This window comes from Rhinopithecus roxellana, chromosome 12 (genome assembly GCF_007565055.1).
Source record: "Rhinopithecus roxellana isolate Shanxi Qingling chromosome 12, ASM756505v1, whole genome shotgun sequence".
Classification (NCBI taxonomy): Eukaryota; Metazoa; Chordata; class Mammalia; order Primates; family Cercopithecidae; genus Rhinopithecus; species Rhinopithecus roxellana.
In genome coordinates this window covers 52257544-52281790 of record NC_044560.1, presented here as the reverse complement: position 1 = coordinate 52281790, position 24247 = coordinate 52257544, and the positions used below count along the sequence as shown (strand labels likewise).

The following is a 24247-nucleotide window of genomic DNA, read 5'->3' as shown; positions in this document are numbered from 1 at the left end:
CTATTTAAAATTTCCATTGAGAGCTCTGCTCTTGTCTGCAGCTGATCTGAGTGCAACAGTTTTGACACCCATTGAGTGGAACATTTACTCAATGGTAATTTTTTAGCCAGAGTAGTGTCAAACTGAATCGATTGAGATGTCTATGATATTGGCTATCATTTCTGCTGGTCCTTTCCAATTAAGGCATGAACAAGATTAATTTTTTTTTTCCTACAAATCAATGAGGGTGGTCTGCTGCTATGGGCTTCATCTTCAAAATCATCTTGTCAGCCAGGCATGGTGGCTCACCTCTGTAATCCCAGCACTTTTAAGAGGCGGAGGCAGGAAGATCGCTTGAGCCCAGGAGTTTGAGACCAGCCTTGGCAACATAGCAAGACCCTGTCTCTACAAAAAATTAAAAATTAGCTGAGCATAATGGTGCATGCCTGTAGTTACAGTTTCTCTGGAGGCTGAAGTGGGAGAACCACCTGACACAGAAGGTCAGGGTTGCAAAGAGCAGTGATTGCATCACTGCCTTCCAGCCTGGGCAACAGAGTGAGACCCTGCCTTAACACAAAACAAAAAACTCTTCTTGTCCCTTCTTAAAACAAATTACCCATTTGTAAACTGCTGATTTCTTTGAGTCATTGTTCCCATAAACTTTTCATAAGGTCTCAGTGATTTCGTCATACTTCCATTAAAGCTTTGATAGAAATTTGATGTTTGTTTTTGCTTTAACATTAGCTGAATTCATGTTGCTTTAATAGGGACTCTTTTCAAACTGATGTCTTATCCTTCTTAGTGCCTCAAACTAGATCCTGTTCAGACATGTAATTGTTTATTTTGGTGCAAAAGTCTTTTGATATCCATGCATAGTTTTTTTCATAATATGCATTTCCATGAATTTTTTGAATTTTTAAAAATATTTTTCTTTTTAGTTCAAATGTTGTTTCTGGTCTAATATTTACTTGTTTATATTTAATAAATTATTTTTAACTTAAAATATTTTTATCTTTTTTTACATGCATCTTTGTGTGTGCAGTTTCTGGTGTATTTTTAACAGTAGCAATAGGACTGTTCAGGACTCTTAGGAAATGCAAAGAGAGCAAACTTTTTTACCCTTGAGAATTGCTTTGGAGATAGCAAGATATAGCTTTGAATACACAGCTCCAGAATTGACTGCTTATGTGCATTTTGGTTAGTTTCTTAAACTCTGTGAGCCTGGGTTTTCTCTTCTACAAGAACTCTTATAGAGTTTAAATTAAAAAAATATATAAAGTGCTTAATGCATATATATATACATACAAACGCATGTGTGCATATGTATGTGTGTATACACACACACACACACACACACACAGCTTGCTAAGTATGAGGCACACGTTACCATTATTACTATCTGCCTTTCAGAATTACCTATTTTCTATTGATACCATAACTACTTTTCCTCAATTGCTTTATCTTTTAGGCCCCAGAATTGTCTGGTCTTTCCTGCCTTGGATACCCACTCTAGCTAGTTCCTTTCTTTTTTTTTTTTTTTTTTTTTTTTTTTTGAGACAGAGTCTTGTTCTATCCTCCAGGCTGGAGTACAGTGGCACAATCTTGGCCCTCTGCAACCTCCACCTCCCAGGTTCAGACGATTCTCCTGCCTCAGCCTCCCAAGTAGCTGGGATTACAGGCACCCACCACCACACCCAGCTAGTTTTGTATTTTTAGTAGAGACAGGGTTTCACCATGTTTGCCATGCTGGTCTCAAACTCCAGACCTCGAGTGATCCACCCACCTCGGCCTCCCAAAGTGTTGGGATTACAGGCGTGAGCCACTGCACCTGGTCTAACTAGTTCCTTTCTAAATTACAACGTACGAGTACTTTTCTTTCCATTTCTTAGATCTTTGTTACCTAAAGTTTAAGTGCATAGATTAGCAGCATTGAAAACTTCTTGTAAATACCTCAAAGCACTTGAGCACTTTTAATTTATGCATTTCCGTTGGTTATAATACTTGGGAGTGGAATCACTGAGTCATAGAGTATATACATGTTCAGTTTTAGTAGTTATTATGAATTTTGCATCAATTTATTGTTTTCCCAAGTGTTTACACTAATTTACATTCCCTCCAGCAACACATAAAAGTTCCAGTTGCTCTATATCTTGACTAATACATGGCATTGTCTGTCTTTTTTATTGTGCTGTTCTGGTGGGTATATTATGGTATTGTATTGCATTATGGTCTTAATTTACTTTTCTCTGATGACCCATGATATTGAGCACTTTTTCGTGTTTATTGACCATCTAGATCTCCTCCTTTCTAAATCTGTTTTCCTGTGAGACATATACCTTCTTTTGTAATGCTAGACCTTGAGTAAATTGTAGTTCTGGTGCTGATGGTTATTATTTTTTCTTTTGATTCTTTTCCATATTTAGAAGCTTCTGGAATGAAGTACTACATAGAATTCCTTAGGACTTGGAATATATAGATAGTAACTCTCTTTTGATAGGTATTTGTTGGTTTGCTCAGATATGAGAGTGATTAGCACACTGAACTTACTTACGCCTCATATTCTAAAGCAGCAATACTAGTAGATATGAAGCCTATATCGTATATTCATGCATCCCAAATATTAGAGTTAGTCATGCATTTTTTTCCCAAACAGTAAATAAGTAGTTACTGAGTGTTAGTTATGTGTTAGGTACTGTGCCAGATGCCAAGGATCGATGATAAATGAGACACAGACCCTGTTTGAAGGAGCTGGCCACTGTAAAGGAGATCAGTAACAACAGCAGCAAAGTAGGTAATTACAGCACTTGATGTTAAGAGCTGCCAGGAAGAGGAGCTGTGGGATTACACTAGAACATCACTTAATCAGACTGTTGAGTTGGTGGAATGAGTTGGGGAATGGGGTGCTAGTTAGGGAATGCTTACTGAAAGATGGTACTTTAGCTGATTTTTGAAAGACAAATGAGACATAGACATGATACATTGGAGATTTGGTGAATGGGAATTTAAATGGTTCATATATTTAATGGCATTTATTCCACTGAATACAATTCAACTGAAATTTGCTAAATGCTTATCATAAACTGGGCATGCGTTGGCTCTGAAAATGAGAGAAAGCACAGTCTTTATGGGAAGTTCCAAATAGTTCTAAATGACTGAAGTATAACGTTTGAGGTGAGGGAATGGTGAATGATGATACAGGAAAGACAGGCAGAGACATATATATGTATTACATAAATACTATGTGTATACCTATAACACTATATGAAGTCCTTTAATAGTCAACCATTCTGATTACCTTCTTACTCCAATTTTCCAATTAGGTGCATAACATGCTATGAGTATAGAATGAGTTTCAGTTTCCCAATATCAGTGGAGCCTCCATTCTGTGTGGTACCATAATTTGTCCTGACTCCCAGAGCTTCTGTCCAAAACCATCGTAGAAAAATTCTTGAATCTTCCCCTTGCTTTTCATTTCAGTCAGCTTGCCTTACCTGTAATTAGAGGGTATACAGAAGACTAATCTTTCTTACTACTAAAGTATTTCATAACGTTTGGACACTTTGGTCAAAAGTAATTAGTGGAAAGAAGTGTTTCTAATTCTGGGGTCTACAGAAAATAAGGTAGTGGAGCTGACTGAGGACTGATACACAGCCCTTCCATCAGAGCCAAAACTTATCCATGCTCATTCCTCATTTCATTCATTCTTGCTCCCAACTTTTTTCCCCCCACTTCTTAAACTCAGGGTCAATTTAAAGGTCTGGCCCTCAGACTGTTTAGGGTCGTGAGAGGAACATTGTAACTGGTAGCCAAAAATGCCACTCTAACTGGAAAGCTATGTCTCTAGCACCTAAACTTGGAATTCTAAGTGTCATTTCTCCCAAACCCAAATTATTATTACATATGGTGTGTATTAATAAATTCTATAATACTTTTAATATGATAGCATTTAGACATGAGTTAAATCTTTCGTTGGGTAACTGTAGATTGCATTATAGTATAATCATTAAGAATATAGGCTTTAGAATCAGATAGATCTGGATTTAAATACTGATTCTGTCCAATACTAGTCAGTTTAAATTTCTCTAAGTCTTAGTTTCCACATCTACAAAATTTCCTCATAGAGTCATTAAAAGCTTAAAAGGAAACAATGTATATAAAATGTTAAACATGTATATATACATACAGCTACACACCTGCTAGGTATCCCTCACAGATTTGTGAGAAAGAATAATTAACTGTCACTAAATAACCCCTGCTACAAATCTGGATTATAAATTGCCTGCTGTAGACACCCTGAAGGATGATGTCCATTTCTTAGTAGTCTCTCTTGTGCCTTCACTTGGAGACCCTCCTGAAGGATTTAGTGCACATTTTTTTTAGTCTAAATTTTAAGTCAGACCACCTCAAATATGTCCCAAAAATTCTAAGAAACTTTTGCAACTATGGCAATACAATGGTAGGCTTGATTTTATTTATTTAGATAAAATACAATGATAGACTTGATTTTACTTATTATATAGGCTAATAACTTCCTGGAGCACTATGATTGCCATGATTCCAAAGAGAAAAAAAACTTTTCAAGCACCAAAAACGTAGCTTAAAAACAAATTTTGTACACTGGTCGGGGACTCTTTAGGGTGTAAGAAATACCACCTTCAGCACCTTGTCCACCAGTCGGGGACTCTTTAGGGTGTAAGAAATACCACCTTCAGCACCGTGTCCACCAGTCAGGGACTCTTTAGGGTGTAAGAAATACCACCTTCAGCACCGTGTCCGCCAGTCGTGGACTCTTCAGGGTGTAAGAAATACCACCTTCAGCACCCTGTCCACCAGTCGGGGACTCTTCAGGGTGTAAGAAATACCACCTTCAGCACCCTGTCCACCAGTCGGGGACTCTTTAGGGTGTAAGAAATACCACCTTCAGCACCCTGTCCACCGGTCGGGGACTCTTTAGGGTGTGAGAAATACCACCTTCAGCACCCTGTCCACCGGTCGGGGACTCTTTAGGGTGTGAGAAATACCACCTTCAGCACCCTGTCCACCGGTCGGGGACTCTTTAGGGTGTGAGAAATACCACCTTCAGCACCCTGTCCACCGGTCGGGGACTCTTTAGGGTGTGAGAAATACCACCTTCAGCACCCTGTCCACCGGTCGGGGACTCTTTAGGGTGTGAGAAATACCACCTTCAGCACCCTGTCCACCGGTCGGGGACTCTTTAGGGTGTGAGAAATACCACCTTCAGCACCCTGTCCACCGGTCGGGGACTCTTTAGGGTGTGAGAAATACCACCTTCAGCACCCTGTCCACCGGTCGGGGACTCTTTAGGGTGTGAGAAATACCACCTTCAGCACCCTGTCCAGTGGAGCATGTGAAATTAAGTACTTAGATTCTTTTTGTGGACTGAAGCTTCATTTTCTTTGGATTAGTTCAAATTATTATGCAGTATTTCCATAGCCTTTACATTTTGGCAACTCTTTTCTTTGTTTGATCCTAGCAGAAAAATGGATTATAATTTAGGCCCAAAATAATTATCTTTTAATTGTTCCTTTTGTTTTACTAGATATGATAATATCCTCAACTATATAATATATTAAAATAGAATGAGGATGTATTTGATATGAATTACTATGGGATGATGTACAGATACAGAAGTGTTCCAAACTATGCCTTATAAAACTCTGGTGTCTTACCTGTGGTAAAAAATGCTGGACTTCATATGGGAGTGATATTGGAAATTTGAAAGCTTATAATCTTTGTGTAAAACAAGTGTGTATTTATACCTGTATAACACAGCTGTGTGAAGTTCTGTGTCTTGTATATAAAGAAAAATGTGTCAAAACTGGAAAGCATCCAGAAAGTGGCAACCAAAATCACCAAGAGGCAGGAGTGGCTTAAAAGCTTTATACCCTTCAATGGGGAATGATCCTTAGGGGTATCATTAGAAAAGTCTTAGAGTGGGAAGGGGAATTAGCCTTGATCTACTCCAACCTGTTACTTAATGCAGGAATTTATCTTATGATAATCCTGATAAATGGCTGCGCTTCCTCTGTTTGAATACTGGATAATGCATTAAGAGTGCTGATTTTGGCTAGGCTCACGCCTGTAATGCCAGCACTTTGGGAGGCCAAGGAAGGCAGATCACCTGAGGTCAGGAGTTCCAGACCAGCCTGGCCAACATGGTGAAACCCTGTCTCTACTAAAAATACAAAAAGTAGCCAGGTGTGGTGGTGTGTGCCTGTAATTCCAGCTACTCGGGAGGCTGAGGCAGGAGAATCACTTGAACCCAGGAGGCAGAGGTTGTAGTGAACTGAGATTGTACCACTGCACTCCAGCCTAGGTGACAGACTGTCTCAAAAAAAAAAAAAAAAAAAAAAATGCTGATTTTGGGGACATGCTGCTTGGGTTTAAATCCCAGCCCTGCCTAATGGGATCTACCGTGGTCACTCACCTACTAGCTGAGTGACTATGGGCAAATTCTTAACCTCTCTGCAAATTTTTAACCAGCCCCGTTTCCTGGCTTATTATTGCCAACATCTGTGTTCCTGACAATAGGCAAAGACACAAGGGATTTAGCCTCTGACCCCCCCCTCCCATCTGGCATTGAGAGATGAACTGAGAATCAAGTAAATGTTTGTGTTATACATCTGGTGGAAAAAAAAGTATATTCAGTATATAGTAGTTACCTTTAAAAAATGAAATTTTCAGTATAGACCAGAGTGGTGAAAAGGAAGTTTAGGGGAGTCTTCATGAGTCAGACAAGTGTGTTAGTTGAAGGAGAGTCTATTGACTATTCCCAGTTCTGCCTTCTGGAACAAACACGTAAATCAGTTTAATTCCTTCTGTGTGACAACTCTTCACCTTATCAAACGTAAAATATAAAAGGCATAGTTTGGGTGAGTGTGGATTTTTTCCCCCCTTAAAATTCCATAGCTTTAGAGAGTATTTTGTATATTTTGGCTAAAATTTAGGAAAAACAAAATGAACCCACTAATGGGTGATAATTTTGTAGAGCTCTTTAACTTTTTAATCCAAAAAATTGTGTGGACTGTAAATTATAATTCATTTCCATCAACTTGTATATGGTTATTCAGCAAAAGTGGAAATTTGAAGTAGATTCCAAACCTTTTGAGTTTTAAAATATTCTAAATAGTGTATTATTTAGATTCAGCCTTGAATGACAAAAATATCCAAAATAAGAGTGGCTTAAACAAATAGAAGTATTTTGCTGTCTTGTAAAAGTCTGGGCAGGTGATGTAAACTGTTGTCATGTCTGATGGTGTCAAAAATATGGTTTTCTCTTTCTTGTTGCTCTCCCCTTCTTAAGTCTGGTCTCGAGGTGCAAAATGGTGAGTTTGATATTCCAGGCTTCAGGATGAAGGAAGGGATGAGGAAGAAGTTGTTAGGGATATTTCTGCTTTGTATCTTATTGGCTGGAACATATTCATGTGGCCACATCTATTAATAGTTACTAGAGAGGCTAAGAAGCAGGGTGTACGCTGGGTAGCCGTGTACTCAGTTGTAATTTGGGAGTTTCATGTATGGGAGAAAGAAAGATGCAGAAGATATTGGGGGACAACCAGCAGTGTAATGTAATTAGTACAGCTACTTACTTGAGTAGGCCTTCATTAAATCGTTGTTCAACACATGAATGTTTCTTATTGCTCCTGTCAAAGTAGGTATTGATCTGGATATTTACATATATAGATGATAAATTATGGCAAGATTATTTATTATTGGTGTTTTTATAATTTTATTTCTCATCTACTCTTTACAAATATCATATATCTGACAGTCTTCAGGCAGATGTAATACTGTCCAAGATTCATTTCAGTTTATTTATTGCTGTCCCCCACCCTCCAAAAAACTTGGAGGTGTATTAAAAAATCTCTTCTCATGTGTCTATGATGACCATTTCTTGCATAGGCTCGGCAAATGTTTTTAGATTGAATAAATGAATGGTAATAAAACCTTGAGGCATCCAAGCCTTTTCTTTTAATTTCTTTTGTTTCGATTTACACAAAGAAAAGTTTATATCTATAATATACATAGAAGAAATTCTTGACCTTAAATCTGTATTTATTACAAGATTTTCAGGAACATTCATTCAGCTTTCAGGTGGAATGTGGTTAAGTTTGGATTTAATTATGGTTAAGTACCAATTATGGCATTATTTGGCAAAAAACGCTAAATCCCCATTGTAGGGATTTCAGTGCTAGTTATTTCATTGAGGCTATTGGGGATTTGAGGAGAGAGACGTATTTGTTAGACCACCCTGGCAAGGTGTTTGGGTATTATAAAATTCCCAAAGATGAGTAATAAACTACTCAGGTATCAAGAAACCATTTAGCTTATTTTAATTGAATAGAAAGTTCCTAGAAATCGATAAGGTTTTTCTGGAGTCCTGGAAACATATTTTGGAATGTTAGTAAGTTATATTGCTTGAACTTGTTTTGTCTCACTTTGTTTTATATGCTGAGAAAGTAACTTTCAAGCTTCATTAAATTTTTTGACATAATTTACAGTTTGCAAAAGTTATTAAGATAAAAATAATCTCCAGCAACAGAAACTCAGTTCTTCCTAAGTCATTGCATTACATGTTTGGAGTACTCTGACTGAGGGTATTACTGTGTGGCAGTTATGCTGGCTCTGAAGTCAGCCCAGGTCAGATTTTGTGTCATCACTTACTGTGTGACCTCAGGTGACTTATTTAGCTTCTCTGTGCCTCAGGTTTCTCATCTATACACTGGAGGGTAATAATACTTCATAGAGTTGTGGTAGGGTTGAGAGAGCAGGGCACCTAGCACTTAGAATAAAGCTTAGTACATAATAAACAATAAATGTCATTAATGGTCACTTTTGTCATCGTTATTAATGTTTTCCTCAAAATGAGTTAAAATATGACTCCAAGAAATATTTAGGAGATTATATCAGTTGACTTTTTCATTTGTAGCATATACGCTATGTGGTACCAAGTGAAACAGAAGATGCAGGTTTGGTAAGGAAGAGGAGGAGAATGTTGAATGTGGTTTTTTTGTTTTGGTTTTGGTTTTTCATTTTTTTTAGAGACAGGGTCTCACTGTGTCACCCACACTGTATTGCAGTGGCACCATCTTGGGTTACTGCAACCTCTACCTCCCAGGTTCAAGGGATCCTCCTGCCTCACCCTCCTAAGTAGCTGGGACTACAGACATGTGCCACCACACCCAGCTAATTTTTTATTTTTAGTAGAGATGGGGTTTCGCCATGTTGCCCAGGCTGGTCTCGAACTCCTGGGCTCAAGTGAACCACCTGCCTCGGCCTCCCAAAGTGCTGGGATTACAGGCATGAGCTGTCATGCCCGGCCCTTGAATTTAGTTTAGAATGTGTTGAACTTGAGTTGTTTGTGGGATATTAATCTTGAAATATGAATTTAAAGGAGGGACAGAGGTCACTGGCATATGGGTGATAATTAAAACTGTGGGAGATGAATGACATAACATAAGGGTCTACCTTGGGCCTAGGTTTGAAACCTGGGGACACTAACCTTCAAAGAACAGGCAGAGGACATAAAGGAAACCATCTGAAAGTTAGTAGGAGAAACAGGAGAGAGAAATACCACCAAAAAGAGGTACGGTGTCTGATGAAACAGAGATTATAGTAATCTGAGAACTGAAAAGTATCCATGGCTTGTTAATTAATGGGTATTTTGTGACCGTTTGGTATCCGTAGAGTGGAGGTGGAAACCAGATAGCTGTGAATTTAGGGATGGGGATAAGGGAGGAAAAGAAGGCAATAAATGTAATTGCTGTAACTACTCTTTTGAGAAATTTTGATGAGACAAGTTGGAAACTAGAGGAAGATACAGGATCAATGGAAAAGTTTTGGAGGGTATATGATTTGGATAGGCTTAAGAGAAATAGCTATTAGAAAAGAAAAAAGGTTGAATATGAAGAGAGTGTAGAAAAGATGGGTTCAAGGCCAAATTTGATGAGACTGACTTTGAATAGAAGGAGGGATGTGGATAGAAGTAAGCCTTTAAGAGAGGAAATTGGGGTTCACCTGTAATTCCTGCACTTTGGGAGGATCACTTGAGCCCAGGAGTTCAAGACCAGCCTCAGCAACATAGTACGACCCCATCTCTACACAGACTTAAAGAAAAAACAGCTGGGGATGCTGGCACATTCTCATAGTCCTAGCTGCTAGGGAAGCTGAGGCAGAAGGATCACTTAAGCCCAGGAGGTTGAGGCTGCAGTGAGCTATGTTCACACCACTGCATTTCAGCCTGGATAGCAAAACATTACCCTGTCTCAAAATAATAAAAAGGAAAAGTCACTCCGAATGACTTCATGTTCTCTAAAAAAATAAAAAGGATGTTTGTCACTGAAAGGAGGGTTAGATACATGTTTTGAGGAGAATGGTGAAAGTTTAGAATAGAATTGAGGAAAGTGGGAGAGGTAGCTGACAAATTTGTTCCCTGACTGAGGGATTTTTCACCTGAATGGTATTTAAAGATATCACTGGTAGTGTGGATGCCATGAATGTGTTATATGAAAAAGCAGAATGACTATATTTAACATAGAATATATTGATTTAGCATCTCTGTGTACAAAGCACTGTGCACATATACTTCCTGGGAGATTCAGATGAGCACTGGTCATCTTGTCCAAGGCGAGTATGAGCGAATAGCTCAGGTCATGTGATTTTTCACAAATGCAAATGTTTATAATAGATTAAAAATGGTAAATGGCACATGAGTTTTATAAACATACTATAACAGTTTGAAAGAGATAGAGATCCCATCAAATGGGGGAAAATAAGAGGACTTTATGTAAAAGGCACAAAAAAGGGCCATGTGTGAATTTTCTGTTGAAATAGTAATTATTCTGAATTTTTGATTTATTACACTATTTATTCTTCTATAATACAATAACTGGCATTAAACAGAAGAAGAGAAACAGATTAATGAAACAGTGAGTTCTCTCCTGTCCAAACACTGTTCTAAAGTTGATTATATTTTTAGTAAGAATATAGAATTCAGTAATCATTTTCACAAACATTCCACAAATATGAGCATCTCTATTAGATGCAAAAGATACAGAGATGACTAAGATACAATTTCTGTCCTCAAAGAGTGCATACTCTAATAGAAGAAATAGAAGTAAAAGGAACTGTAGTTTTGTACGACAAGTGATATAAAGATGGTCTATATGAGTAGAGAAGTTTAGGGCACAATGGAAGGAAGCATGAATAAATGATTATGTTGACATAACAGCACATTTTTTTTTCCTTTTTCTTTCCTTTAGTTGGAGAACATCAATTAACAGGCCATAAAGTGGCAGTTAAAATCTTAAATAGACAGAAGATTCGCAGTTTAGATGTTGTTGGAAAAATAAAACGAGAAATTCAAAATCTAAAACTCTTTCGTCATCCTCATATTATCAAACTGTAAGTATTTTTGTATCTGATAATGCCAAAGAGACACCTGTCTTAAAATGTTTTTTAGGAATTTTATAATGATTGTTTATTGTTAACCTTTTACAAAGATGTTTTTTCGTGTTCACGTTCAGCAAGTGTTAATTCATTTAACCTTTATGAGTCCTTTTTTTGCACACTCTTGGTTAGAATGAACAGACATTGTTTCTAAATTGGTACTCTTCTCAAGTGATGAATGAAGCCTTAGAAGTTGATTCTTATCCAACTTTAAATGTCATTCAGGGTTTTGACATTTCTAGATTCATTTTTATAATTTTTATCTAGTCAATTTTCACTAACATATCAGGGTATTTTTTTCTTTGGAAAGTTGGAAAGTATATGTCAAAGATTATTTCACATAGTGTGTTACTCATAGAACTGAAAGTAGTACTATAATCGTAAAGCTTTTAGGAAGGCAAATGTGTTTTTTCCCCCTTGGAATAAATTACACACTTAAAAGTCAGGTAAATATAGAGATAAATAAGATAATTAATTGAAAGATAAATAAATAAATATTTTAAAATTGACTAGACCCTAGAAAATATAAATATTAGTTGTGCAATACTGTGTTTCTTTCAATCATTTAAAGTTGCAGTTTAATATTTGTTGAGAAAATGTAACGTGCTAGACACTAACAACTGTCTCATTTATCTTTAAGCTTGGATACAGTTTTATAAGATAAGTATTGCTCTTACTTATTGAGTACCTGGTAGTGGTCCGGAACTGTACCAAGCATTTTTTTTTTTTTTTGTCACGGTTCTGCTGAATGTATGGAGCATTTTACATCTTTAATTTAATGTTATCTTCGTGATCAGTGTCTAAAGTAGGCTTACTTTATAGACAAGGAAACTGCATTATCTGAGAAGTAATAGCAGCTTATCCAAGGCCACACACCTAGTAAGTCACAGAGCTGGTAGTCGATGTCAAACCTGATTCCAAATGCCATGCTGTTAATGCTCTAGCACTCCAGTTTTTCTTAAAACTGAGAGTTATAGAAATTCCTTTTAAAGAAAAAAGAAATTTATGGATCCCCGATTTTGACTTATTTTTAACATACCATTACTTAAGAAACAAAGCCCTACATATAAACTTTATATGTATATAGTTTGAATGCAGCTATGAAACCAAAAGAAATTCACAGTTTAAATACAAAAAACACCACACGGGAATCAATGGAATTCAAAGCAGTATCAATACTATAATGTGACAAATAATAGTGTTTTATAACAACCAAATCATTGTTAGAGAGTTTAATCGTGGAAACAGGAGGAGGAGATCAAATACTAAATTTATATCGTGAGTCAAATAAGATTGGTACAGAGAAAGCGTGTTCACACAAATATACTATTAAAAAAGCAGTATTAGGCTGGGCACGGGGGCTCACGCCTGTAATCCCAGCACTTTAGGAGGCCGAGACGGGCAGATCACAAGGTCAGGAGATCGAGACCATCCTGGCTAACACAGCGAAACCTTGTCTCTACTAAAAATACAAAAAAATTAGCTGGGCGTGGTGGGGGGCGCCTGTAGTTCCTGCTACTCGGGAGGCTGAGGCAGGAGAATGGCGTGAACCCGGGAGGCGGAGCTTGCAGTGAGCCGAGATCGCGCCACTGCACTCTAACCTGGGCGACTGAGCAAGACTCCGTCTCAAAAATAAATAAATAAAACAGTATTAATATCTCTGAGATGTTATTTGCTAGTTCATTAAAATCAGACATTATATTTAGGCTGACCTTTGTCAGTGAGCAATCTTTGAATGTCAGCATTAATGGGAACAACTGGATAACGCTGTGGAGTTATGTTGTTTACTTGATGACAAGAGTAGCATGTAAGTATGGTAAGCAGAATAATACCTGCACCCCCCCCCCCCATGTCTATTTCCTAATTCCCAGATTTTGTGAATATGTTAGGTTGCATGGCAAAGGGTAACATTGCTAAGCAGCTGACCTTAAACTAGGGAGATGATCCTGGATCATGTAGGTGGGCTCAATATTAACACAGTGGTTCTTAAAAGTAGAGGAGAAGAGTAGAAGAAAAGAGTCAGAGAAAAAGGTCTGAACTTGGAAACAACATCAGAATGATAAAATGTGAGACGCACTCAACTAGCCATTGCTGCCTTTGAAGATGGAGAAAAGGGAGCATGAGTCAATGAATGCAGGCAGTCTCTACAAGCTGGGAAATGCAAAGAAATTCTGCCCCAGAGCCTTCAGAAGGCAACACAGCTGTGCTGACACCTTGATTTTGGCCCATTGAGACATGTGTCAAGATTTTAAGATAAAGAACTGTAAGATAATACATTTGTGTTGTTTAAAGCCACTGAGTTTGAAGTATGGCAGCAATGGGAAACTAATACAGCATCATTCTTGAAATCCTTAAATAAATGGCTGGTCCAGTTATTGTTGAGATTTGGAACATTCCTTTAGTCTTTACTGCTGTACTTATCGTTAGTGAACTATGGCTATTTGGTATTTTTAATGAACGGACCCATGCAGTGCATCTTACGGGCAGCATGAGTATGCCACTGACTGTTCAGAGCAGGCTTTTATGGGATTGGTGTGGATGTCCGGTGATGACTCAGTTCTCACATCACTGTTATGAAATCTTCGTTCTTAGAGTAAGCTTCGATGTCATATGATCTTCACTTGAAGTTCACTTAGTCATAAACATAAACAAAAAAAAATGAGGTCCCTGAAATTGCATGGCAGTACTTGATTATAAGGTTATCATCCAGGACCTATGTATTAGATGGTCCAGAGTATGTATATCGAGGTTTTTAAAGATTATCATAAGAATTAAAATTCCACCCATGATCTTGGTGACTCACCTCTCCTATCCTTTGTTTCTTTAACTCGAAAATGGGACACCTCATTTGAGGATTAAATGTGTTGGCACTGGTATAATCCCTAGTATTTGGTGAGCGTTGGCCCAGAGCAGGAATTAGCTATTTACAAACTAATTCCAGTCCTCTTTCATTATTCCAAATGGTTTTCACTTAACTGAAACAGTTCATCTCTGACTTCAACTCCATATTATTAATGACTTTGTTCTAGTTACTGGGTAACATCTAAGCTAAATCTCTTTGTCTTCCCCACTGAATGTCCACTTCCTATGAGAAGAGAAAGCTGAAATGGCCAGACTAAAAGTGTCGTATGCTAAAAAGAAAGTGGAGAAGGGAAAGATCTTTCCATATTTGCCTTATACCTTGACCTCATCACTTTTACAATGCCAACCCTGAAAGACTTTGAGGAAATTTTACCCATTTGGGTATGAGTCCTACTATCTCTACAGTTCCTAAAAGCACAAATCAGATTTTATCGATAAGCAGTTGCAGTTGTCATGAGGATTCTAAGGCTTCTTTTCCTTTTTTTTTAAAAACAGAGTCTAGCTCTGTTGCCCAGGCTGGAGTGCAGTGGTGCAATCTTGGCTCACTGCAACCTTTCCCTCCCAGATTCAAATGATTCTCATGCCTCAGCCTTCCAAATAGCTGAGATTACAGGCATGTGCCACCACACCCTGCTAATTTTGTATTTTTTGTAGAGACAGGCTCTCCGCCATTTTGCCAGGCTGGTCTCGACCTTCTAAGCTCAAAACCATCAGCCTGCCTCAGCCTCCCAAAGTGCTGAGATTACAGGCTTGAGCCACTGCACCCAGGCCCAAAGATTTATTTGTGATGTCATATTTATCAGTGTTTTCTTGCCTCCATTTCTTTATTTACTTTCAATCATTTTATTTTTGTTTGGCTGTCTCATTCTGATATAGGATTATTTAATTATTTGCTATCTTCTGAAGGAATTATAGAAGATTGTCAGAGTTGGTCAGAAAGTAATTCGTAGAGGTGAATTTGCAGTTTAAAACTTTTGGCTTCCAGCCTTGAGATTAATTCATTCAGCTACATTGCCTCTTTAATTGTAGGTCTGATCTTAAAACAAAAAACAAACAAACAAAAAAACCCCACTCATGTATTTTTGCTACCGTACAAGCTTATTGACATAGTCTCTAACAGTGTTAGTGATTTAAACAGAGAGAGCAACCTTATCCTTTCAGTGGTTTTCTTTTGTGTAGCCTTGGACTAACTATCAGGAATAGTTTCCTTATTGCAAAAATGGAACTCTGGAGTTAGCAAGAAAGTTTGGGCACTGAATGCCAAGAATGAAGGATATTTATTGCATGATTTCTTTATTAACCCAAATTGAAAAAAAATTTCAAATGAATAACCTAAAACCCACTGGTAGAAAATTAAAAGGAGCAAACAGGATTTAAAGAAAAATCCAAACTTTCCCATGAAGTAGAATTTGTTGAATTGATTCTTTCCTTGTTTTTCTTTCCTCCATAGTTCTTAATGCAACTTGATTTTACTTGGTCCAAAGATGAATGCTTGCTAGTCTGGTAGAGATGATTTGATTTTGTCTGTCTAATTCTTTTTTGTTTGTTTGTTTGCTTGTTTGTTTTTTTGAGACGGAGTCTGGCTCTGTCGCCCAGGCTGGCATGCAATGGCGCAATCTTAGCTCACTGTAACCTCTGCCTCCTGTGTTCAAGTGATTCTCCTGCCTCAGCCTCCTGAGTAGCTGGGACCACAGGCAACCGCCACCATGTCCAGCTAATTTTTGTATTTTTAGTAGAGACAGGGTTTTACCATGTTGGCCAGGATGGCCTCGATCTCTTGTCTTCGTGATCTGCCCACCTCGGCCTCCTAAAGTGCTGGGGTTACGGGCGTGAGCCAGCGCACCGGGCCTGTCTAATTCTTTTTAGTCTATCTTATTTAACGTATGGCCAGCTTTTTAACATCATTAACTGCCAGCACCACCTTGAAATGTCTCTAGGTTTCCATGACACCTCAGGCTTCTGTTTTCTTTTTTGCATTCTTGTTTTTTCTGAAAACTTTCTTTTATGGGCCCCTCTTTATCTTCCTGGCTGTTAAGTATTGATGCAGTCAAGTACACCGAGCTACTGCAATTTTCTTAGTGAACCCTCTTTTGATGATTTCATCTACTACCATGGTGCCGTTTGCCATCTCTATGCTGAAGACTTCCAAATCTTGATGATTTCTGGCCCTTTTATTTCTCTGGATTTCTGAGCACATTTATCAAATTGTTTATCAGATGTTCACATTCTGGAGTCACAGAGTCACCTGAAGCTAAACGTTTCTCTCTCTTCCAACTTACTCCTCTGTATTTTTGGGGGTGGGAGAGTGGAGGGGAAGTAAATGAAAATGCCATTCATGCAGTTTCCTAAGCCCCAAACTTGGGCAAAATCTTTAATTTCTTCTTTTCCCTCATTTCTTACATACAATAAATCATTAAGGTCTGTACTTTTTTTTCCTAAGTGTCCTCTGAATTTATCCATTTTTCTTTGATCTGTCAAGTTACCATCTTGCTTCTTGTACTTCAGCTGTGTCCTCTGCTTGGAATACTTTATCCACATCTCTCTTTCCCTAGGCTGCCAATTCCGACTTGTCCTTTAAGTGCAATTACATTTGACCCTTGAACAGTAAGGGTTTGAACCACATTGGTCTACTTATGCTTGGATTTTATGCCACCTCTGCTGCCCTGAGACAGCAAGACCAACCCCTCCCCTTCCTCTTCCTCCTCAGTCTACTCAATATGAAGATGATGAGGATAAAGGCCTTGATGGTGATCCATTTCCACTTAATGAGTAGTCAGTATATTTTCTCTTCCTTATGATTTTCCTAATAACATTTGCTTGTCTCTAGCTTACTTTATTGTAAGAATACAGTATATAATACATTTAACATGTGAAATGTGTGTTAATTATTTATGCTATCTGTAAGACTTCTGCTCAACAGTAGGCTATTAGTATTTAAGTTTAGGGGGAGTCAAAAGTTAAACATGAATTTTCGAGTGCACAGGGGTTGACACCCTAACGCCCACATTGTCTAAGGATCAACTGTACCCCTGAAAACTTACTTTACTCAGTAAGACTAGGTTAGGCTCTAACTCCTCTTTGCTCCCAAAGCACTCAATGTTCACCTTTTCCAAAGCCCTTAAATTGTGTTGTAATTGCACATTTTCTTATTGGTATTTCCCACAAGACTGAAGTACTTAGGAGCAGGAATTATGGCTTCTTTTTTTTTTTTAATTCAAATTTTTATTGAGCACCTACTATGGGATGGGTGCTGTTCTAGGCATAGGGGATATAATCGTGAAAAACAACGTCTCTTTCTTGTGTTTTTATGTTCTGGACAGTAAGTAAACAAATTAACAAGATCATTTTAGGCAAAGATAAGTGCTATGAGAATGAAACATGATGCCATCACAGAGTGTGACTAGGAAAGAAGAAGGGCTGATTTAGGTTAGGTGTGAGGAAGCCTCACTAAGAGGATAGGTTTGACCTAAGACCTAACGGATGATAAAGATCTGGACATTTGAAAATCTGGGGACAGAGTGTTTTCAAAGGAAGGGGAAGAGCAACATCAAAGAGGTGAAACAAACTTCAAGTGTTGTAGGCAAAGGAAGATTATGTAATCTCAGGAGTGGAGTGAGGAGAAGAGAAGTAGTTCAGGAATTTTAAGAGTAGATGGGGACCAGATAACAAAGGGATTTGAAGGCCTTGCTAAGAGATTTGATTGTGTTCTAAATGGGAACTTTTGGAGAATTGGAGAAGTAACATGATATGAGTATAGTATAGAATGGGTATGGTGGCAGAAGTAGAAGCAGACAGACCAGTTGGGAAGCTATTGCTGTAGTCTACCTGGGAGATTATGGTGGCTTTAACCAAAGCGATAATCTAGATTTGTGTTGGCTAATACAGTAGCTGCTGGCCATATGTGGCTGTGTAAATTTAAATTAATTAAAATAAAAAATTTAGTTGTCTGGTCACACTAGCCACATTTCAAGTACTTAATAGCTGCATGTGTTTAGTGACCACTGTGTTGGACAGACCAGATAAAAAACATTTCTATCATTGTAGGAAGTTGTGTTCAACAGCCCTGGTCTAGATGGCGAGAAACTGATGGATTTGATTTGTATTTTGGAGGGAGAACTAATGAATTACTGATGGGTTAGACAAGGAGGAGAAATAAAGGATTTTTTTTTTTTTTTTTTTTTTTTTGGCTTAAGCAACTGGGATTTTGGGTTTTGGCTTGAGCAACTAGGTAGTGATAGCGGTGTCATTTTTTGAGATGGGGAGAATGGAAAAGAAACATTAGAGAGAGGTGAACATTAAGGATACTGTTTTGGCCATGTTAAGCTAAGAATCCATTAGACATGTAAATGGAGATATCGTATATCATCTTTATCTCTCCAGCAACTAGCACAGTAGTAGGTATTCAATAATTACTTGTAGCTCCGTAAAGAGGTGACATTTGAACAAGGTCCTGATGGCTCTAGGAGTCCAAGCAAGAACAAAAGAATGAAAGCGTAAGGAATATGGTGTATTGGGAACAAACAGTCTGGTGCACAGAGTATATATAGGGAAGTGGAAAAATAAGGCCAGAAAGGCAGGTTGTTGGTTGATCCATTCATTCAACAAATGACACCATTTAGGCACTAGGGATACAGCAGCAGACAAAAAGGCAACAACAACAAAATACTTGTTATTATGGAGATTGTATTAGTGTGTGGTGGAAGGGTGGTGGGGAAAGACAATAAATCTCACATTTTATGTCATATGTTAGACAGTGAAGAGGTGAGGGGATATGCCATGTAGATATCTGGAGGGGGAATGTTACACATAGAAGGAAGAGCAAATACAAAGGAAAGTAGAAATTCCTGCAGGCCAGAAATCAAGGGAGCAGAATGATCTAGGAGGATTAGAATAACACACGAGGTCACAGACATAAAGCCAAGTTGTGCAGGGCATTATAGGTCATTGTAAGGACTTTGGCTTTTACTCTTGTGTAAGGTGGGAATCCATTGGAAGGCTTTGATTAGAGGTGTGATGTGATCTGACTTACGTTTAGACTATAGGTGAGCAAGAGTTGAAGCAGGGAAACCAATTAGGAATCAATTGCAGTAATCTATGTAAAAGATGATGTTGGCTTGGAATAGAGCATAGCGTAGAAGTGTTGAAAATTAACCTTGTTTTGTATATACTTTCAAGGTAGAGTCAACAGCATTTGCTAACAGATAAAATGTGAGTTCTAAGAGGAAAGAAGTTAAGGATGACTCCAAGGCATCTGGCCTCGGCAAAAAAACAAGGATGGAGTTGCCAGTAACTGAAGTGGAGAAGATTGTAGGAGGAACAGGTTTGAGGTGGGATGTTAGGGGGGTGGTTTCAACAATTTAATTTTGGTTTTATGAAGTTGAAATGCTTATTAGGCATCCAAATAGAGATGTAAGTAGGCTGTTGAATAAGTGAATCTAGAGTTCAGGGGAGAGGTGTAAGCTAGAGAGATAAATTTGGAAGCCATCAGCAGACAGACTGTATTTAAGATATTTAAAGCTCTAAGACTGGATGAAATCGCCAAGGTTGTGAGTATGGATAAACAAGAAGTCCAAAGACTGAGCTCTAGAACACTATGACGCTAACATGTCTGTTAAAATGTCTGAAAAATGAGGAGGAACCAGTAAAAGAGAATGAAAATGGTCAGTGAGGTGGGAGGAAAATTAGGGGAATCGGGTATCTTGAAGCCATGAGAAGAAAGTGTTTCAGGAAAGATCACCGACTGTCCCTTTTACTGGTGAATATTGAGGTAAGATTAGAACTGAGAATTGACTGTTAGATTTGGCAACGTGGAGGTTGCTGTTGTCTTTGAAAAGAACAAATTTATTGGAATGATGAGGACAAAAACCTCATGTAAAGGGTTTAAGAGGGCCTATGAGATAAAAAAAAAGGGGAGATAGTAACTATAGGAAGGAGAGGAGAGACATAGGAGTGGTAACCAGAAGAGAATGTGGAGTCTAATCAAGGTTAGCTTTTTAAAATGGGAGATATTATAGAATGTTGGTATGCCAAAAGGAGTGATTCAGTCAAGAGGAAGGAATGGATACAGAAGAAAGAGGGGCTAATTATAGAAGCCACATCCCTTGGTAGGTGTGGGAGACAATCCAGTGCATAATCGGAGGAGTTAGTGTTCGAAAGTATATGACCACGGAGTGGTTGGCTATGTGTGGCGGAAGAAAAGATAATTAGAAATGAGGCATTCAAAGAACTTAAAGGCCGTATGTTAAGATATTTAAAGCCTTAAGACTGGATGTAATTACTAAAGATATGAGTACAGATAAACAAGAAGTCCAAGGACTGAACTCTAGAGCACCATGATGTTAACATGTCTGTTTACATCACAGATTATCTATAAGATATGACTTACACCTAAACAGTGACTGTGGTAGCAATGGGGAAGAAGACATTAATTCAGAATGAGAAGGAGTTAGTAAGAAGATTGATTGATGACTATAATGTGAAAAGGTATTTGGAGGCATTATCTGATGGCCTGTATTTCAAAGACAATGAGATTTTTGAGGGAGGAAGTTTTGGGTAAGAATTTCTTTTAGATCAGAGTTCATTCATTACTAGACTATGCAAATTTGCCAGCATTTAAAATTTCATTAAATTAATGTGAATTAATGCATCTAGGTTCTGATCAACAGTGCCTTCCACTGTATCAGAAAAAGAGACACATTATATGCCTTTGGCTAGAGGTACACTACACTACCTAGTCTTTCAAATGAAAACAAAAATTGCAAAAATGAGACTGAAATCTGATCACATCTCTAGATTTAAGAGTGGGTTAGAAATTGTGCATTATGCTGCTATAAAGGATGGAACAACAACATTGATACTGTGGAATCCTCTTTAGCATAGACTAAGTGGTTTCTTCAACAAAAGAATGTAAGAAAAACAACAGAGTTGGAGGAGCAACCTATAAATTAGAAGAGATGTAAGAGACGAATCAACCAATTATAATATATTGATTGCGTTTGTATAATTAAATCTTCTGATTGGATATTTGATGACATGATTTTTGATATTTATGCATGATAACAATATTGCATATTATGCATACACACATATATTTTTTAAGTTATCCTTTAGAGATATGTACAGATTTATTTACAGAGGTAGTGAAAGCCAAATTAAATGTGAAATGATGCTTGAAAACATATACTTTTACAAAGTTAATAACCAAGACATTAATTACCTTAGACTCTAGAATGTTATAGAAAATTTGACTTATTCTATATGTCCATACATAAATAAGAAAAGCACTATCAACTCAATAAACAGGGGCAAAAGACACAGCATTTTCTACGAAGAAATGTATATGGTGTTTTGCAAGTGTTGGAGAATATATAAATCCACCAGTTTTCTAAAGATTTTAGCACTGCCAAACTTTCTTTGGAAAACAGTTGGCATTATCTTTTCAATTGGAACGTGCACAATAACTGTGACTCAGCAGTTATACTCATCAGTATATATCAAGGAGAAAATCTTGCCATATAGAAGAATGTTCGTATTAGTCCATTTTTACATTACTATAAAGGAATACTGAAGGATGGGTAATTTGTAGAGAAAAGAGGTTTAATTAGCCCACAGTTCTGCAGGCTGTACAGGAAACATGGTGCTGGCTTTTACTTCTAGTAAGGGTCTCAGGATGCTTACAATCATGATAGAAGGCAACTGGGAGCCAGGTTGTCACGTGGTGAGAGGGGGAGCAAGAGAGGAAGGAGGAAGAGCTAGGCTCCTTTAAACAAGCAGCTCTCTCAGGAGCTGAGCAAGAATTCACTTATTACTGAGGCAATGGTGCTAAACCATTCATGAGGGATGGATCTATCCTCATGACACAATCACCTCCCACCAGTCCCCATGCCCAACATTGGGAATCATACTTCAACATGAGATTTGGAGGGGATGAACATACAAACCATATTAATGTTCACAGCAGCAAATAATAGCAACATTGTAGAGACAACTTAAATACTCTTTAGTGTAGAGTAGATGAATAAACACAATAGGATATTATAACAATGGTCAAATCAAATAACTATAGCAAGCACAACAATAGGAATGAATCTCAATAAAATAACTACTGGAATATCACATAGAGCGTGATACCTGGTTTTTAAAGCAAAGAACAGTTTAACATATATATGAATTTGAATTATTCATATATATGAAATATGTATATGTAGAGAGAGGGGATACACACATGCATATGTACATATATAAACTGAATAAAAGAGGTGGGAAGGAAAGGATTAACAGGGGTTTCAGGATGACAGCTACATTGGGTGAGAAGCAGTGGGATGGGGAAGGCGGATCCCTGTATGAATTAGATGGAAGCTGTTGTCAAGGTCTTGGCCTTTTGTCTGAGTGATGGGTTTGTAGGTATTACATTATTAAAAATAGTAATTAAATAAAAGATCATTCATGGACTACTGAAGACAAGTGTCATGAACCAAGCATGATTGATACATTTCTATGTAACTGAGTTCTAACTAAAGAAAAATCTTATGTGTATGTAGCTACGTAAATAATATTCTAAAATCTCAATAGATTTGATCACCAAAAAGGGGTACTCATAAATGTTGATTTTTGGCTAACTTTGGAAAGATTTCTATTTTTTTATTTTTGTATACTATTTTATGTGGCTATTGCCTAAAAGTGAATATAACTTGGTCAACTAGAAAATGCTTAGGATTTTTCTGGATAATTAATTTTTTTTTCTTTTTTTGCCAATCCGAAAAATTTTTAAAGTACATTAGTTTACTTCTCTGCTGTACTAAGAAAATAATACTGATATGTATAAGTGATTCATGATTGAATTTTTTATAATGCTTCATTGTACTTGTATTTTAGAGAGCACAAGAGATTTGACTTACTCAGGCCAGGCTTAGAACGTAATCCTGGAATTTGCCTTTTCCACTAAATCCTTAATGTAAAACTGTCTTTTTTAGGACTTCTTCCTTCTGAAATGTGTTTCCCTTTGTCCCTACTCCATTCTGGTTAGGGGTGGGGGACGATGGGAAATTTGATTGGTTGAAGTTTTGCTGTAATTTTGCTATGACTTTTCAGTTTCAGATTACTCTGGTTTTGGTTCCAAGCACTCACATTATTTAAAAGTGCTAATTTATACATTTACATAAATACATACTTTGTTATAGGCACTTTACTAAATACATATTCATTAATCAAATTATTGTAATAATAAAAACATATAATTACAAACTGAGGTGCGTGTTCTGAAGCTCAGGAGAACGCATCTGTGAGTGCAAAAAGGTACCTCACCTGGACTTAGGAAGTGACTTTTAAGCTGAGATCTAAAGGATGATTAGGGCTTAGGTCGTAGTATAGGATTCAGGTCAGTGAAAACAGCTTATACAAAGGAGCTGTAGCAGGAGGAGGTACAACATGACTAACACTGAAAAATGTAGTGTGACTCGGTGTTGTGACTCAAAGGTGAGACCAAACAACAGAGATGGCAAGGGCCTGATTTATTCAGGACCTAAGAGCAATGGGAAACCTCTGAAGATTCTAAATTGAGAGGCTACTGGAGATCATATTTGTGTTTGAAGAGAATATTTAATGTCTGTCTTTCTGGCTAAACTGTAAGCTCCACGAGTAGAGGCACCAACTTTTAGTCTCACCGAGTACAAGTAGGTACTCAATAAATGTTGTGTCACCATTTAGTAGCTTAATGTCTGGCAGACAGTAAGTGCTTAGTAATGTTATGGTTTTCATTGCTCTAGACTGGCCTTTAGTGTAAGACAGTGGCTGCTAAGGATTTAGAGGTTTCATGAAATAATTCATTCCAAGAATATTTGTTGAATACCTGTGATATACTCAGAAATTGCAGCTAAATTTATTTATTAGAATGTCATCACTTCTTTTCTTTTGTGCCCCATCTAGGATGTACAGAGCA

At 37.6% G+C, this 24247-nt stretch overlaps 1 protein-coding gene across 1 annotated transcript in view; it reads left to right on the top strand.

Annotated features, from left to right (window-relative positions):
* PRKAA2 (protein kinase AMP-activated catalytic subunit alpha 2) overlaps positions 1-24247 on the top strand; it is a 61296-nt gene that overhangs the window by 18264 nt on the left and 18785 nt on the right. Inside the window, exon 2 of the mRNA XM_030913493.1 lies at positions 11262-11403. Coding sequence (XP_030769353.1) covers positions 11262-11403 — 142 coding nt within the window. The remainder of the gene's footprint in view (positions 1-11261; positions 11404-24247) is intronic.